Genomic DNA, 16,407 nt, shown 5'->3' with positions numbered 1-16,407 from the left:
AAATAGTCACATTGGAAGTGTGATCTACAACAGACTTTAAAGCAAAGTGCCCCTTTGGAAACGTGGTACTAATAACACAAACACTTCACCAGATCTGTTTTGCTAGCCACTAAACGGTTTTATCTACTCTGATTTTACAGTTCAGATGTATGTTCTGTTGGCTCTGTTGCGGCAAATTTCATGATTTACATTTCCCTGCTGCATCATAGGTACATCTGCCACGATCCCGGCACTGGTAGGGAAGGCAGCGAGGCAGACCCACCAGAGGGGAGTCAAGAGAGGTATAACAGGGAGGTGATGCAGGCGCTGGTGCTAGCAGAGAACAGACAGCCCAGTATCTGTTGATTCTAAGAGTGGGCCGTCAGCTGAGGCAACGTGGATACTGGCACCACAACACAGAAACAGAGAGCAGGCTTTCTTCTGGTTCAGCTCCGTTCGAATCACAACATCGAGAAAGGGGCACACGACCAGTGCGGGCCACTTTAGTATGTACTGCAGATTATACATAAAGTAGAAAGAACAATTAAAAACTGAACAAGAAGGTGTTTCATCATTAGAACATAACCATCATGGTAGATGGAACTGTAACATTTCTGCTGAGAATTCCATCTAAAATTATTGCGGGGGGCTCATCTAATCGGAATTCTGAAGGCTGACTTTTATGAGAGCACAGAAAGGGGGTAAATACGAAAGACAAATTAAAATTAAAAAGTAAAAAACACACACTCCAGTCATACTAACGCCCAGCAAGTTATAAATGACATGCAGATCAAAAAAGTATTTGTTGTGAATCAAGAAAAATAATATTTACTTGATGTTCTGCTGGCCATGAAACGTCATGAAGTACAGAGACAAGTCTTCAAACTTGTCTGCCCACTCATCATATTTCTCCAGCTGTTCCTCCAGGCGCTGTAAAGCAAACTGGGTGAGCATGATCTTGGCCAGACGCACATTGTTGATCTCAAAGCTGCCCCACAGTGTGTTCACCCCTTGGATACAGAGATCAAGAGCATACTCACTGATGAAAGTGGTCTTTCCACTGCCAGTTGGACCTGTTTGAAGAAAAAAGAAATACAAGAAATGAAGTAGCACTGGCACATTATTTCCATTAATTCCTTGTCGGCTGTAAAAACTATTCTTGCCAGTAATTAGCAAACACATCATTTTTGCACAAATTAATAAAACCAGGGATCAAATATACATTTAAATAAGAAATCTTAAGATATCTTCTAGGAATGGTTGGCACAATTATGTGAAATTACCATACAATTATGTGTAATTACACAAAAGGCATCTTGTGCTTAGAAAATAATAGAATGGGCTGTTCGAGTAAAAATTCAACTAGAAAATTTAATTTTGGAGGTGATTTCCAATTGCTTCAATTCAAAACTCTGCCACTCACGGTCTAATTTGAAGGTTTGCTCTCAAAAAGTATCCCAACAATACATCTTGTTTTAAAATTTCCCCCTGAAATTACGTGATGTGGCATAACAGTATTGTCAGGGTAATTTCATGTACATTTTGTTACACAAAATTATGCCAATTACGCTAGCATAATACGCCCATGCCTGGTACTTTCCCTGCAAGTACGTGGGCTATGCACCAGGGTGAAACAACACTCAGCACACTGCCTAAGTGCAGGGCTGGCAAGATATTGGATCACTTTTAATTTACTCTGCAGCTGGCATGGAACATGAAGGTAAGCATCTAAATATCTTTCTTAAAGATGGTCTGAAAATCTAAAACTACATGCCTGTATGAAAGATAGATAAACTAAAAAATTAAATATGAACAGCAATATGAATGTTTGTAAGATATGATCTGCGTAACAGAATTGTAAAGTTGTTTCCAATGTCAAAGTTAAAACAGACAAGCAAGAACAAGCATTTTCAATGCAACGGGTCTCGCATTAGCTCGAGTTAGAGCTATTAGCGTTGTCAAGAAAAAAATAAAACAGCGTGATCGCGCTGGGTGGAAAATAAACAGGTAAAGTAGTCCGGACACCATGCTGAAAACATCGAGCCTCGTAGGTTTTTAGTAGTTTACCGGTGCTGTGTAGGTGGGCTAAACACTCAAAAAGGCCTGACGTATGCATGCCTTTCACCAATGAAAGCAAGCGGATTTTAAAAGGCAAGCCCACGAACCAATGTAAGTGACTGACGTTACATGGGAGTGGTTTGAATCCCAAAGAGATATTACAGAATGGGACGGAGCGCTTTGCGCTCGCCCATAAAAAGTAATTGTATATTATGCACTGACATTTTGTTGAAGAGATCACATGGAAACTACAATCGGCAGTATGCACGGACACTACTGAAGACAACAGAAAACCTCTGCACTGGAACAGTGCCCTAATAAAGGTCTTAGGACTGCCCACATTCATTAAAGCCTTATGCCCGAAACATGCAACAGTGATTTAGTAAATTGTTAGAAACGGGGTTTCTTGTTGGCTAGGGCATGCACCTCAGCCAGGCAGAAAATGCCACCCTAGTCAGGGTGAGTATGTTGCACATCAAAAATAACCTGTGCTCACCCACAGTGGCTTGGCACAGATTAGTCAGGCTTATCCCCACACACCCACACCAGTGACACAATAAATACATCATAAAAGAGACTCCATACATTTTTATATAAACAGTTTTATATAAAATAAATTGTATCGCATATAAAACATAGACCAAACAAATGTAATGAACCAATAATTACTTTGCCAACTAGGCAACTGTCACCACGTCACAGTGAGGGCAATAAAAGCAAGATTTCTAGGTTGCACTTGTCATCAAAACCACCCTTCCTGTGCACACCACTGCAGATTACCAGAACACCTGCACGCATACTACAGTGAATACAGTAAGGTGTGTATCTCTCTGTAAGTGGCTAGTTCTTGATGGTGGTGGCTTCCGCCATAGGCTCTCCCATGTAATGCCACAAACACAGAACCTGCGTTCCTCACTGGGGTATGTGTCAGAGGGTTTGGGGGGGGGGAAGGAAGGGGAAAACAAAGTACTGTCACCACATGAGGACCTTAGACAGGAACATAGGCCGGGAGGATCCGTGGGTGCCTATTATGTGTTTGGAGGCTGGGCAATCATGCAGTCCATGGGGCCCTGCACCCTCCTCATAAGGGATCAGCTGTTTCGCACACTAAGTGGAATCACAGGTGCTCCATATGTACTGCCCCAACGTGGGGAAAATTCTTTCTGTGCACTGGAGGAAACAAGAGTGCTCCTGACACACTCAGGGCAATTTGTAAAGAGATAAAAAGTAAAGCTATCTCAGTGCATTCAAAATTATGCAGCGCTCCCCCATGCACTGGTTGAGCTCTGCCTGTGCTGGGCTCCTTGGGAGGCACTCAAGCATGGGCACAAAAGAGGCAGGCAGGCCAGCTCAACTAAGGTGGTGGAGGTTCCTCCTGGCAATAGTGCCTTAACTTGGACAGTCAGGGAGCAGGCTGGCAGCAGAGCAATAAGCACAAAAGTAGGCCAGATGAGTCCCTTGTGCAGTCCAGCAGCCCTTCTGGCAGAGGTTCAGGCCTAGTTGAAAAAGGGGCTCTAAAATCATGAGGCAATAGCCCCTGTACTTACACTCCAGGTGCCCAGCTTCTAGAAGGTGGGAGAAGGTTCCAGCCAGATCTGATCCAAGAATTTGCCCTTCTCCCTTACTCTGGCTCCAGGCATCAGTAGGGGGTAGATGAGCCCTTTGTGTGAGAGCAGCACTTGTAAAGTGTGTCCCGGCTCCCTCTCTCCTAGCCCAGGAAGACCATCAGTATGTAGATGAATGCAGATGTAACCGTGTCACACCTAACCCTCCCTGAAGCAGGCCTAAAAAATCATAAAAATGTTACTAGATCTGCAGGTCGAGTAACTTGAATGATCTACTTGACCAGAGATGTGGAATTTCTATTGCCCGACGCATGGGACATATTGTTTGGGGGTCAAAGGCAACAAGTTTTCATGTTTATTTTGTCCTTGGGTCAAGTAGGCCCAACCCCCTGCTGCACAAACACTTTGGCTGCCAGTTTACAGAGAAGGTAACTGTCTGCAGTTGAGGTGATTTGAGTCTCCATATGTTAATGCTGTTCGAACTTGTATTTATGGTTCATTAATGAAAAGCCTTCATTATTAGGGTGACCTAAAAAACATTTTAAGGTCACACTGCACTACAGACAGTGGTTCTATTAAAAAAAAGACCACATACGTTTTGAAAAATATGAGGCTAAGCATAATGCTCCCAGAATGCCCTCTGATTAGATGCAAATGTTTATAGAAGCTTTTAAGCAAGAGTGATGATTCTTTGCTTTCAAAATAAAATGTTCAGGAAAAAATGCAGGTAGCAAAAAAAAAAAAACTTTCACTATGAAATTTTAGGTGCTATTTCTTTGAAGTGTCATTTAGTAAAGTGTATTGATGCACGCTAGTATTTCCAAAAAATATTTCTAATTGAAAATCAGTGTAGCCATTTTCAACAAGATTATGGGAAGCATAGAAATAAACAAGCACTCACAAAGCCAACCGCTCCAACATTTTTTTTAGAGTCTTGTGGTTTCGTAAAAGAGTGTCTTGTTTTGACATGGTTTTTGTACTACTTTATTGTTGTGGGAGCTGCCAGGCCCTCACCATTGTAACAAACACCGGCAATAAGAAAAAAGGTTTTTGGTCCCAAAAAGCACACTTTGCCACCAGTTGTGTAACAAAGTCCCCGCAGCCCTCACAGCACAGCATATGCCCCGAGTGAGTCGGGGGGGGGGGGGGCCTCCATGTTCTTTGCAGGGAAGTCCCCTCCTGTTTTATGCCACCAATTGCCATAGTAGGTCCTGGCACTGAACAAAACTACTTTGTGTGCCACTATGGTCCTTGTGGAAGAGCAGAATGCGATCACTCACATTAAAGTCAGGCGATAGAGAGTGAAATAGAAGTTTAATAGAAACAAAATGTCTTTGTTAACGCCAGACCTAATTAGGGACCAAGGGCCAGATGTAGCAAAGGGTTTTACCCATTCTGTGTCTATGGGAAAATGTGTTTGTACATATGGCCCTAAATTCTTAAAGAAAGTCATAAAAGTATACCCATGGTATATGTCTTTGAATTAGTGGCTGTCATGAAATCTCAAGAACTTACAGACGTAGACCAGGAAATTGTACTTCTAGGAAATATTTGTGAACTGTATTTTAGAACGAGTAAATATGCATGTGTAGATTTGCTCATGTGAAGATATATTGAATGTTTACAAGTTCACTTTCCCTCCAACCACTTTTTCCCAACCCTGATAGAACTTCTTCTTCTGCCATTGTCAGGAGTACATTTCCAACCTTTCTCATTATGTGAAAAGATTAGAGAAGAGCTGGTGAAAATCCTTAAAACATGCAAGTTAGTAGGTTTGCAGACTCCAATACATTTATTGCTTACTGCTTCCTCCAGCCCCAGTATACAGATGGCAAAATAAGGAAATTGCCATTGTAGGGATTGGAATTGCAAGTATTCAAGCCCTACTATAGTAGAAGAACTGGCATAACGAGAGAGGCTATATTGAGAGCTCTTACATAATGAGGTTGCTGCCATAACTTGTTGCTTCACTACATGGCACCAAAGGGACAAATAGATTTTTTTACAGGACAAGTAGATTTCAAAAGCAATCTTTCCCATGGACAAGTAGATATTTTAATAAATTCCACATCCCTGTTGACCTAACTATAATGTACTTGACCCAGATCTCAAATTGTATGATCCTAGGAAGATAGTTTACAGAGTTGCCTTTTTCTTCATTCACACATATAATTGCACCCTCAAAATACGTGAGCTCAGCATTTCTGCAATACAAAAAAACCCTCTTTCATTTGATTAGGCAGACTAAAGTTTGCTGCATGAATCACAAGAATCTAGCCCACATATAGGGGACACATGACTTACCTTTAGTTTACTAACAGCATTGCCATCAGGGCAGGAGTGTTTCTCAGTCTGTTTAAACACTCACTTTTAAAAATATATATATTACTAAACACTGATGTGGTAGCATACTGTCATCTACACACAGTAAATTTTCCAAGAAATGTCCCAAAACCTTTCCACTATCTTGCAGATTTACTAATAAATCTATATAGTGTATTACCAATCTGTAAAAATTGGGTTTCTGAAAACATATCATTTGCACATCAACACTTAAAAGTATTATGATTGTTTTTCTTCCTATTAAAATATTTTTTTCATCACACAAAAACACAAAAAATGGCCTTTCACAACAACTGATCTATATTTTGAAATGTTTGTACAGTTTACTTCATAACGTAAATGTTGTTTGTTAGGAAAACCTGACACCCTCTATGTAGGCTTTTATCTCACACTCTAAGCAGCAGGTCAGACAGTTCACTTTACAAAATTCTGGAACTCTGCAGTCAGAAGGTAAATAAATTGTAAGACAAACTGACTTTTGACCTCTGTCTGTGAACACAGAACAAATGTGACATAAGAACAAGATGTAAAGGCATCTTTCCGTTGTTGTCAACTGGCCAGAAAGTGTGAGTAAGTCCTAAAAATAACTCGATCTGATCAAATATGACTCGCCATAGCAACGAGCCCTGTGATGGATGGATGGCTGTCTGGAAAGTATGGACAAAAGTGGAGCTGTCACTCTGTCCTAGAGTTGGATTGGAGTCAGGCTGCAAAGCACCAGAGTTGTAAGAACAGAGAAATGCCCACTTTCTAAAAGTGGAATTTCCAAAATAGAACTGTAAAATCCATCTACACCAGTAAGCAGGATTTCTCACTACCATTCCAAACATAACAAACATGCCCACGTTACTCCTTACAGATCAGAAATTACCAAAGACATATATAAGGGAATTACCAATGTAAAGCTATGAGACGAGCATCACTCATAGCAGTGAAAAATGAAATAAGCTGTTTGTCACCTCTAGGACACGTGACACATAAAAAATATATGTCCTACCTATTACATACACACACCATGCCCATAGGGCTAGCTATGGCCTACCTTAGGGGTGATTTAGGTGTAGTAGAAAGGGAGTTTAGGCCCTGGCAAGTAGTTTGATTTGCTAAGTCAATGTGCCAGTAAACTGTGCAGGCAGGCACTGCTGTGGCAGGCCTGAGACAAATTTGAAAGGCTACTTCTAAGGCTGCTGCAGGCCCACTAGAAGCATTTAATTTACAGCTGTGGGTGTATGGTATACTACTTTACAAGGGACTTACAAGTAAATTAAATAAGCCAAACAGGTATAAGCCAATTATAACAAGTTCTAGGGGCGAGAGCACACGCACTTTAGAACTGATCAGCAGTGGTAAAGTGCACAGAATCCTAAAGCTAACAAAAAGAGGATCAGAAAAATAGGATGAGAAAGGCAAAATGTTTGGGAATGCAATGTTTTCCTCTGCAGTTTGTTCTTGAGCATGTTCATTTTGACTTTCAATTAACATGCACCCATGTCACCTTCCTTCGAAGATCCACAAACACATATATGTTTTCGGGGTACACTGTCTGTTCAATATGTTGTGAATATAAACATACATATTTAGTTGGGTGTAGGTCAAGTGCAGAGGTTACTATCATTTAGAAAACAGATAACACACATGTCCTGTCATTTGTCTGAATAAACAAACATGGGTTATTTTAGTCATAGGAAACCACAACCTCTTTCCTTAGTAATACATGTCTGATGTTCTACCCTCAGGAAATACATGCCTATCTCACTACTATTATCCAATGTAATTGAGGCAAAATATACTTGTCAACATGTACAAATGTTTGTTCAAGAAATCACTTTAAGAAATGCCTCCAATCAGCCAATTAGGGTGGTAGTCACCCATTGATGACTGTGCATAAAACCATAAAATATAGCTATACCAATAAAGTTATATTTATTTTAGTTCATAATGCTTTTGATTTTGTCAGCTTGAAGGACTATAGCATTTACAAGCATGATATGAAATTAAGGGTCAAGAAAAGGTAGACTACATCTCAACACTTAGATGACAGAAACCGACAGAGGCAACATTCAATACCTGGGAAACAAGAGATGAATATTATTCAATGATATTTCCAAGGATCTTTACAGCATTTCCCTGGATGAATTTGGACCCCATCCACATAGGAAGGAAATAAGACTGCAAAGGTGAATCTGAATTAGTAAGAAAGATGTGCATGATGGTGGGTTCAATTTAAAGAAACTAGCAGACTTTCACCACTGCATATGCGAAAGACTGGTTGTGAGAGTGGTTGATCTTGGCATCATCTGTATACATTCAAAAGAGCATTGTTTTACATATAAAGACTGAAAAGGATGGGTGGGGATGAGGAACCTCTGAGACTCCCCCGCTCCTGAAGATTAGTGTAAAAAAGGAGGCAGTGTTACTGGTGGGTCATATCAGAGCGAAATGATTGGAATCAATCTCTTACTACATTCAGTGCAACAATGTCCTGGCTGACTTGCGAATGGATAAATGTCTTCCTAGACTTCTGACAGTCTTAATCACTACCATTATCCAATGAGAAATAAAAAGATCTAGTGGCAGCCACAGATGGGTCCCTGCAAAAAACTTGAAAAAAACAATTTGGCCAAAAGATCTAGGTGCGTAGAAGTGGCTCTTATGCTGCCTTGCCATGGTGCCAGGAAATTATGTTGTTAGAGAACATACCTAGTTACAATTTTTGGTTGTCTTCCCATGTTCACCTGTGCAGAGACTAGAATTCTAAGATGGGTGACTGCATTCTTTACCATCTTGGCCAACTCTCTAAACACCTACATTTCAGGAAACTTTAAAATCTCGCCTGTTCTGTTAATCCTAGCTACTTTTTCCTTGCACTTAGCGAACAAGCTCTTAACGCTTTCTCAGTGCCAAGATACCCTTTGGGGCGTAAATGCGCTCTGTACTATTAAAATAAATAAGTGTCTAAATGGTCAGCGCTGAATACCACTGTTTCTAACATGTTTAATTCTGAAAAACAGCATATACTAATCATGCTTCAGAGACGGTGGAGACCACAAACCATATGGAAACAGATATCTATAGAACACGTGATTCCATCTTGTTAAATAACATGGGCCTTTGAAGGCTGTAGAATAGAAAGGTCAACACTTGCAATATGTTGTCCAAGAAACATGAGGCTAACTTAAGCAATGTCTATTGGGCAGGTAGTCAACCAAGATGGAAATTTTGCCAGCGATAGATGCTGTGTGGAGCAGAAGCAGAAAATATTTAGGGCCTGATATATAATGTTTTTTGTACTCAGGCTCAACATAATTTCAATCTACAAAATCCCATAAAATGATACCTAGGCAAATGTGATTGCCAAATATGAAAATTAGTAGAGCGGATTATTTCTGCAAGCTACTCAGGGGGGTGAAACAAGGACGCTAAACTGATAGGAATGAGTGCATCAGGATACTGTTTGCATGTCACTGAAGAACTATTCAATAGTACGACTGCCTGAAAGTAAGGAGAGCGCTACTGAATGTACTGATGGTGAAATGAAATAATTAGTGAAATGGAATAGTTTCATATTTATGCTTTCCAATAAGACAGGATAGTAATACTAGGATTTTGACTCAGACCCCACGTTCAGTTTCACTTGGTACGGTGTACAGATAGCGGTTAATGAACGCAAGCTTGTCATAATAGATACAGGATTAAGGAAACCGACGGGGAAACAAGACAGTAGGTTTAAGCTTTCATAAAGTGGATTAGTTCTTTCTGCTATTAGTCTCCTTATAGTTTCACAGAAAAAATACCAACTGCATTGATGATTGTCTAACCATAAGTCACTAGTTTGAAAAGGAGATTGCAACAAAGTAAGTGGTGCTGAATGTTTATTTACTCATCCATAATCCAAACACAAGGACAAGCAAAGCCAATAGACCTGTCACAGGCCGTCAGCCTTTTGCGGTTTGCCAATGCTTGTTTTGGTTAGATTTTGTAAAACTTTAATGTTGAGGTAGCTGCCAAGCTCTTGCCACTATACAAAACACTGGCTAAAAGCAAAAGTATTCAGGCCTCTAAAAATCTACTCGCCGTGGCAAGTCATATTTTATCAGTTCGAGACATTTTTAGGATCTACTCTGGCGAGTTGACAAAGAACAGGTGTTCTGTTCAGGCAGAAAGTGAAGGAGCATTAAAGATGCATTTCAATCTTGTTCTTGTCATGTTTGCTCGATGTTCAGAGACAGAGGTCAAAAGTCTGTTTGTCTTTTTTCCTTTTGACTGCAGAGTGCCAGAATTTTGTAAGGGGAACTGTCTGACCTGCTGTAAAAAATGTGTGGAATGAAAGGCTGTCAGTTTTTTCCTAACACGCAACATTTAAATAACTAAGTAAAATGTATAAACATGTCTAAACATGTCAATAGTTATGAAACCCCATTTTTTACTTCTGTGTGATGAAAAAAATGATAGAATGAAAACAAATCAGAAGACTTTACATGGTGATGTGCAAATGATAAATATGTTTTCTGAAACCCGATTTTCACAGATTATTGATAATACACTATATAGTTTTATCAGTAAAGCTGCAAAGTACTGATAAGTTTTTTGGACATTTCTTGGACACTGACTGACTTTAAATGACAGTGTGCTACCACATTATGTTTTAGTAATATATTTATTAAAAGAGAGTGTTTAACCATTACCTGAGAAACACTCCTGCCCTGATGGCAATGCTATTGGTAAACTGAAAGGCAAGTCATGAACTATGGGTAGCATATATATGGGCTAAATTGATTATACATGAAGCAAATGTTTGGTTCATTTAATCAAGCAAAATAGTTTTTTTGTAGAGCAGAAATGCTGAACTCACAGATTTGAAGGTGCACTCATATGTGAGAATGAACAAAAAGGTGACTATGTAGAATAAACTATTTGCCCAGGATCACACAATTTGAGCCCCATTTACGAGTCAAGTAGATTACAGTTAGGTCAAGTATATCATTCAAGTTACTTGACCTTCAGGTCTAGTAACATTTTTATGATTTTTCGAGGCCTAGTTCAACCATACAGCGCACGCACAATTATGTATGAAAATGAGGGCTCTATCAAATATTTATCATTTGCTCATCACCAAGAAAGATGTTCCGATTTGTTCTAATCCTTTTAAAATCTGTTTGAATCACACTTCAGAATTACAAAAAAGGTACTTTTCTAACTACTAGTGTATATTTCAAATAGCTGCAGAGTTCATTTACAAGCTATATATATTGACCTGATAAAATATGACTTGCCATAGCGAGTGGGCGAGCAGATTTTTCCAGGCCTTAGTTATATCAGTAAAACTACTTGTCATCTGAAAAGTTTGTTGCCATTTCAATGGAAAATTAACTGTCAGTAAATGGCAGTGAGCTACCACGTTATGCTTTCATAATACATCTATTAAAAATGAGAGTTTTTGAACATAAATTGAGAAACTGCCCCACTCTGATGATGGTGTTATTAGCGAACTAAGAGGCATGATTCTCATAATACATGGAGCAAATGTTTAGTCTATTAACTCATACAAAAGAGTTTTGGTAAAGTAGACATGCTGAACTCAAATATTTGAAGGTGCTCTCGATATGATAATGAAAAAGAGGCACAACTACAACAAGGTGAAGGAATGCTTGACTTAATATCAGCTCTGGCAATCGTTCAGGCTGCACTCCAGTCCATTTTTCGCCCACTGTGCCACCTCAGTTTGGACCCAGAATATGCAAATAAGTCTTGGCAAAGGACCATTAGGAATAGTCCAGCCCGAACTGACAGGCCTTCGTGGCCCTGGCTGATGATGGCGTACCCAGGTGTTAGTTTACTGGAACACCGTTATTGTCCTTTTTGTAGACTGGGTGTAGGATAGAGCCTCTCCAGAACTGTGGCACCTGGGAGTTTAAGAACAACCTGGTATAAAGGTGTGAGAACATCTTCCCAGAACTTTATGCCAGCTTTGAAAAGGGAGTCGGGTAACCAAATCGGGCCTGGTGCCCACCTATTCTCGTATTGATTTGAAGTCTTTGTGGATGTGAGCTTTGATGATCCTTCCAGTTTCATCTTCATAATACCCGGACAGGCATGTGTGCCTGTATTGGTGTAGAACCCCAGGACGTGTTTAAACTATTTTTCCATTGGGACACTGTTCCATCTGCTGTGGTTTTTGTTATTTAAGGTGTTGATGAATTGCCAAACTGTGGCCTGGTTGTTACAAACAAGCAGAGTGTAAACACATGGCCATTTCGGGACTGTACGTACTTTAACTTCGCTGAACACAATAGAAAACGGTGAGTCTTTTTTGTGCTTCTTAAAAGCTGTTCTGAGGCTCTATTAGTTTTGTCCTTCTTATGTTTTCTGACTGCTATACTTAAAGCCAACATACCTTTTTTTGTCACTTGTGTACCACGTTTTAATTAGTGCTCGGCTGAGGTGCCCTTTCCCTCAAGACACGGTGGAGTGTATCAGTTAATATATCCCATTTTAGTTGAAGCTGTTTGGGTGTTAGGTGCTCTCTGTGGGAGGGTTGTTGGCAACAGGATTACTTACATTTGTGAAATCAAGCAGAAGAAAGTTTATCCCATTTTAATCTCCTTATTGGCACATTGTGTTTTGTCCCCTGTTAAGGTCCCCGGTGACTTAAGCCAGCCAGCTCTAAGGTGTTTGAGTTTTAGCTGCATTTTCAATGGAAGGTGATCACTTTCAGAGTGTGCTATGACCATAAAGGTCCTCAGAGTCTTCAGTATGGCCTTGCTCACAAAAGTGTCCAATGTCGAGATATACCTAAATGTATGTGAGGGATGGGGAGGGGGGCAACCCTTCTTTTGACCAACAGAGTTGTAATGAAGTCGTACGTTTTTAAGCTGTGATTCATTTTCCTACTGAGTGAATGCATTGCGCTGTGTCAACTGATTGTCTAGCTAGACTAGTCACGTTAAGGACTCCTGTTAATATTACTCCATGGGTGGAAAATCTGCAGAAGAGGTCTCAGAGTGCTGCACAAAAGCCTTCTCCTGGAGCTGTCTGGGCAAACCTATGGCAATTTAAATAAACATTGATACGTAGTATTGGTCTGGTGAGGCTGCCAAAGTGACATCCACTGATTACTACTGCTTGAAACATGACGCTTCCTATATGGAGTACTGATGTTTCGACCTTTAAGCTTGTTACAACACAGATTGAAAGACCTCCAGAAGGTCTGCCAAAGTGGTTTGCTTTGGTGGCTGTTTGATGGATCTCGTAATATCCCGCAATCTGGAATGGTGTCACTGCCCACGTTTCCAGGAGGCAAACAACATACCTGTTTTTTAATCAATGTGAGAGCTTCTTGTTTTTTGAGACTGTCCTTTAGGCCTGCAACATTCAAGGATATTATGGGGAGCTCACTCTTATGTAGCCAGGCACTGCCTTTATTCTTGTAGGCCATGCCAGGAAGAGTATAGCCGCAATCCAACCCCAATCTTTTTTTTTTTTTTTTTAGGTGACTGCTGGATTGAGATAGTGCGTTTGCCTTCTTGATTACCGTTAAGGTTAACACACAAATGGACATTCTTGTACAGGATCTGTTTGATGCACCGTCCATTAGCTTTAAGATGCTGGTGGTTGGCAGCTTAGCATTTCTCTTCTATTGTTTAAAATGTTGGATATTTCTCAGGCTCTACTGTACTTAATTCAATACCCTACTGTGCAAATGCAATTCTTTTCACTGCAAACTTTTGCCACAAGGCCCTGCCCTCCACATTACATTTGTTGATTCTGTGCTAGGAGAAGAAGGCAATTATATCCTGGCGATGTTCACCATTTGGATATAGGTTAAAAAAGGGATGTGTTGCATTAGGTGTAGAATGGTTGCTCTATACAGTAGATCATTTCTGCCTCTTGATGTGTGCAAGGGAATAAAAATGAGTTTGGTTGATGGCATTTGAGCATCTGAAGTCCAAAAGGGCCCTTTCCTTATGTGATTGAAAGTACTGATGGGGGGGAGAGAGACAGTCCCCTAGTGTGGTGGTTGGATTTCTGTTACATAGTCAGGGTAGTAGACCATCTGGACAGACTGTTTATGCTGATTATTTGCATCCTGCAAGTCATTAGAAGTCTTTTCTGGGAACGAAAGTTGTGCCAGCTCCTCTTTGGCCTGTGTTAATCTTTGGTGAACTGTACGATGATTTTTCATTAGTCTCCGAATCCATAGTTGTGGTGGCTTTTACTGACTGGTGAGTCACTCTGCAGTTGTGAATTCTCTAACTTGTGAGATGTTGGGAAAGGTTTGGGCTGGTTTAATTCATTGGAAACACCCAGAATTTCAGCCTCTTTAGTGGGGATATCCTTTATTGATATGTCACTCTGTGGCTGCAATGGTTGCACCTCTCGGAATACTCAGAAAATGTTGAGATGTTCTGATTTGTCAGAGGTGCCCGATTGCCTAGCTGTAAAGCTGTCAGTCAGCCTGCTCAGATTTTTTATTTCTGTCTTCTTCCTAACAGTTTGCCTGTTGATGGTGTGATTTAAGGCACAGGATTGCTTGACTGGCTGTCTGCACACTTCATCATGCCTGAAACTATTCCTGACAGTAGTTTGGGTTGTTGGTCCTTGGGGCCTGTGATCTTCTGTTTCAGAGGGTCCATTGAAGTCTTTACACGGTTTGATGAAGTCAGCATATTCCCTGCCACTTAATTTATCCGGCTGACATTGTTGTTGAGAAGTTGTTTTCTCAAAATTGTTCACCAGGAGTGTCAATAGTTATGGTAAAGTGCCAAGTTTGTCCACTATGGGTGCACATGCACAGTTCTTTATCTCACTGAGATAATAGTGGGTGCTCAGTTTTGATTCTACCATTGATTTTTGTGTCCAAGTTGGTTATAGAGGTTGCCATTGATTGCATCAGATCTATCTGAAGTTTCAGTTTATGGGAGGTTAGCACATTCGCTGCTGCAAGGGCTGAGTTAAGGGACATGAGTATTGTTTTGGTTGATGTATCCTGGGTAGATTTATGAACTGTGCAAAGTGGGTGAGGGTGTTCTGTTAAGCATAGACCCCTCTCCTGTAACTGCCACTTCCTCCTTCTTACTGGTCTGCTAAACTTGTGCTACTGTCTCGATCGTGCAGGGTTGATGAACCACTGGAGTTGAGTTGGTGAGTTCAATGATGTTGTTGTCACTATACACCTGGTGGTTGCGCTGTGCAAAGGTTGGGGTGCCCTCTCGGTGGGGAGTATTAACTTCTTCTTTTAGGTTGGATGTCCTTTGGATTTTAGCACTCTGGGTTATTAGGGATGAATTACTGGGGTCCTGCTTGTTGGTTTTTAAGAAGAAAGGTTTATTAGACATTGTGGCCACCTTTAAATTGTCTTATCCTTGCAGAACCCACCTCCAGAAGTGTGCAGTTTGTTGTTCCTAAGTGAGGGCTTTTCTGCTTAGGCTACACAATAGTGTAGGATTAATTTCCCCATGTTTAGCACTTTTTTTTAATATTGCGTTTCTACACCATATAATGAAAATCCTGTGAGACAACATCCAATTTTGTCAAAAGTGGACCTGGTTTCTGTTGGTCTCTGGGGCTCTGGTTTCGTGATGCATGTAATGGCCTCTTAGTGTTAGACATTGAGAGCAACGCGATAACTAATATATGTTGCAGCGTAGGGAAGTAAGAATGCATGAGCACAGCATGGCACAAGAACAGCGCAATGTAGCACAGTCCAGGCGCAGAGACAGCGGCACAGCAGTAGAAACACTGTTGAAGGAGTGTTTCAAGTGCCTGATGGCTGCCTGATGGGTCCTCTCCTTTTGGTGACCTGCCCTTAATTTTGCCAGTAACTGCTCACAGTGAGTGTAGTCGGGACCTACTTGGCCCTCTTTACTCCTACTGGGCCCCCTCCATGCTGGTTAAACAGAAGCACTCAAGGCCCTATACAAGAGTTCTTAAGTTATAAGCAGTAAGTAGGCAGGTAGGCTGCAGACGGGTAATGCACGTTGGCAGTGAGGGTGGAGGGGGCTAGAATGCTGAGAAACCTCCTCAACCAAAGCAGTGGTAGGGTAAGGCAGAGAAGTGAGGAGTAATTGGGAAGAATACAGGCAGGCCCTGGCTTAAACCGTACCAGCTTCTAAGCTGGCCACGTCTGTGCTCCGACTGGTGCCTATCACACTTCTTGTGCTCCATGCAGAATTCACCTCCTCCGGTTTCACCAACCGCCTTGACCTCTGGTGTTCTGAGATTACAAAAGATACTGAGAGCTTTACTGCCCATAGGGGGTAGTGGGGGGAGGATCTGCCCCTTGGTTCGGCCCACCCACGCAAATGGGTGTGGGATATGGCTGGACCATGGGCCTTAGTGGAAGCCACCCCCGGGGAGCAGAACCTAGACTGGCCGGGGAACAAGAAGGGGAGATAAGGCAGGCAAGGAATTAACTGGTCAGGGAGAGGGACAATGGGTCCAGGCTGGTAGGAAATTTAGCCAT

General features: G+C 41.1%; 1 protein-coding gene across 1 annotated transcript in view; it reads right to left on the bottom strand.

Moving 5' to 3' along the window:
• Positions 1-16,407, bottom strand: part of TWNK (twinkle mtDNA helicase) — a 54,339-nt gene that overhangs the window by 28,181 nt on the left and 9,751 nt on the right. Inside the window, exon 3 of the mRNA XM_069239520.1 lies at positions 812-1,052. Coding sequence (XP_069095621.1) covers positions 812-1,052 — 241 coding nt within the window. The remainder of the gene's footprint in view (positions 1-811; positions 1,053-16,407) is intronic.

The sequence above is a fragment of the Pleurodeles waltl genome, chromosome 6 (genome assembly GCF_031143425.1).
Source record: "Pleurodeles waltl isolate 20211129_DDA chromosome 6, aPleWal1.hap1.20221129, whole genome shotgun sequence".
Classification (NCBI taxonomy): domain Eukaryota; kingdom Metazoa; phylum Chordata; class Amphibia; order Caudata; family Salamandridae; genus Pleurodeles; species Pleurodeles waltl.
The sequence above is the reverse complement of the archived record's forward strand: the minus strand, read 5'-3'. Positions and strand labels throughout refer to the sequence as shown.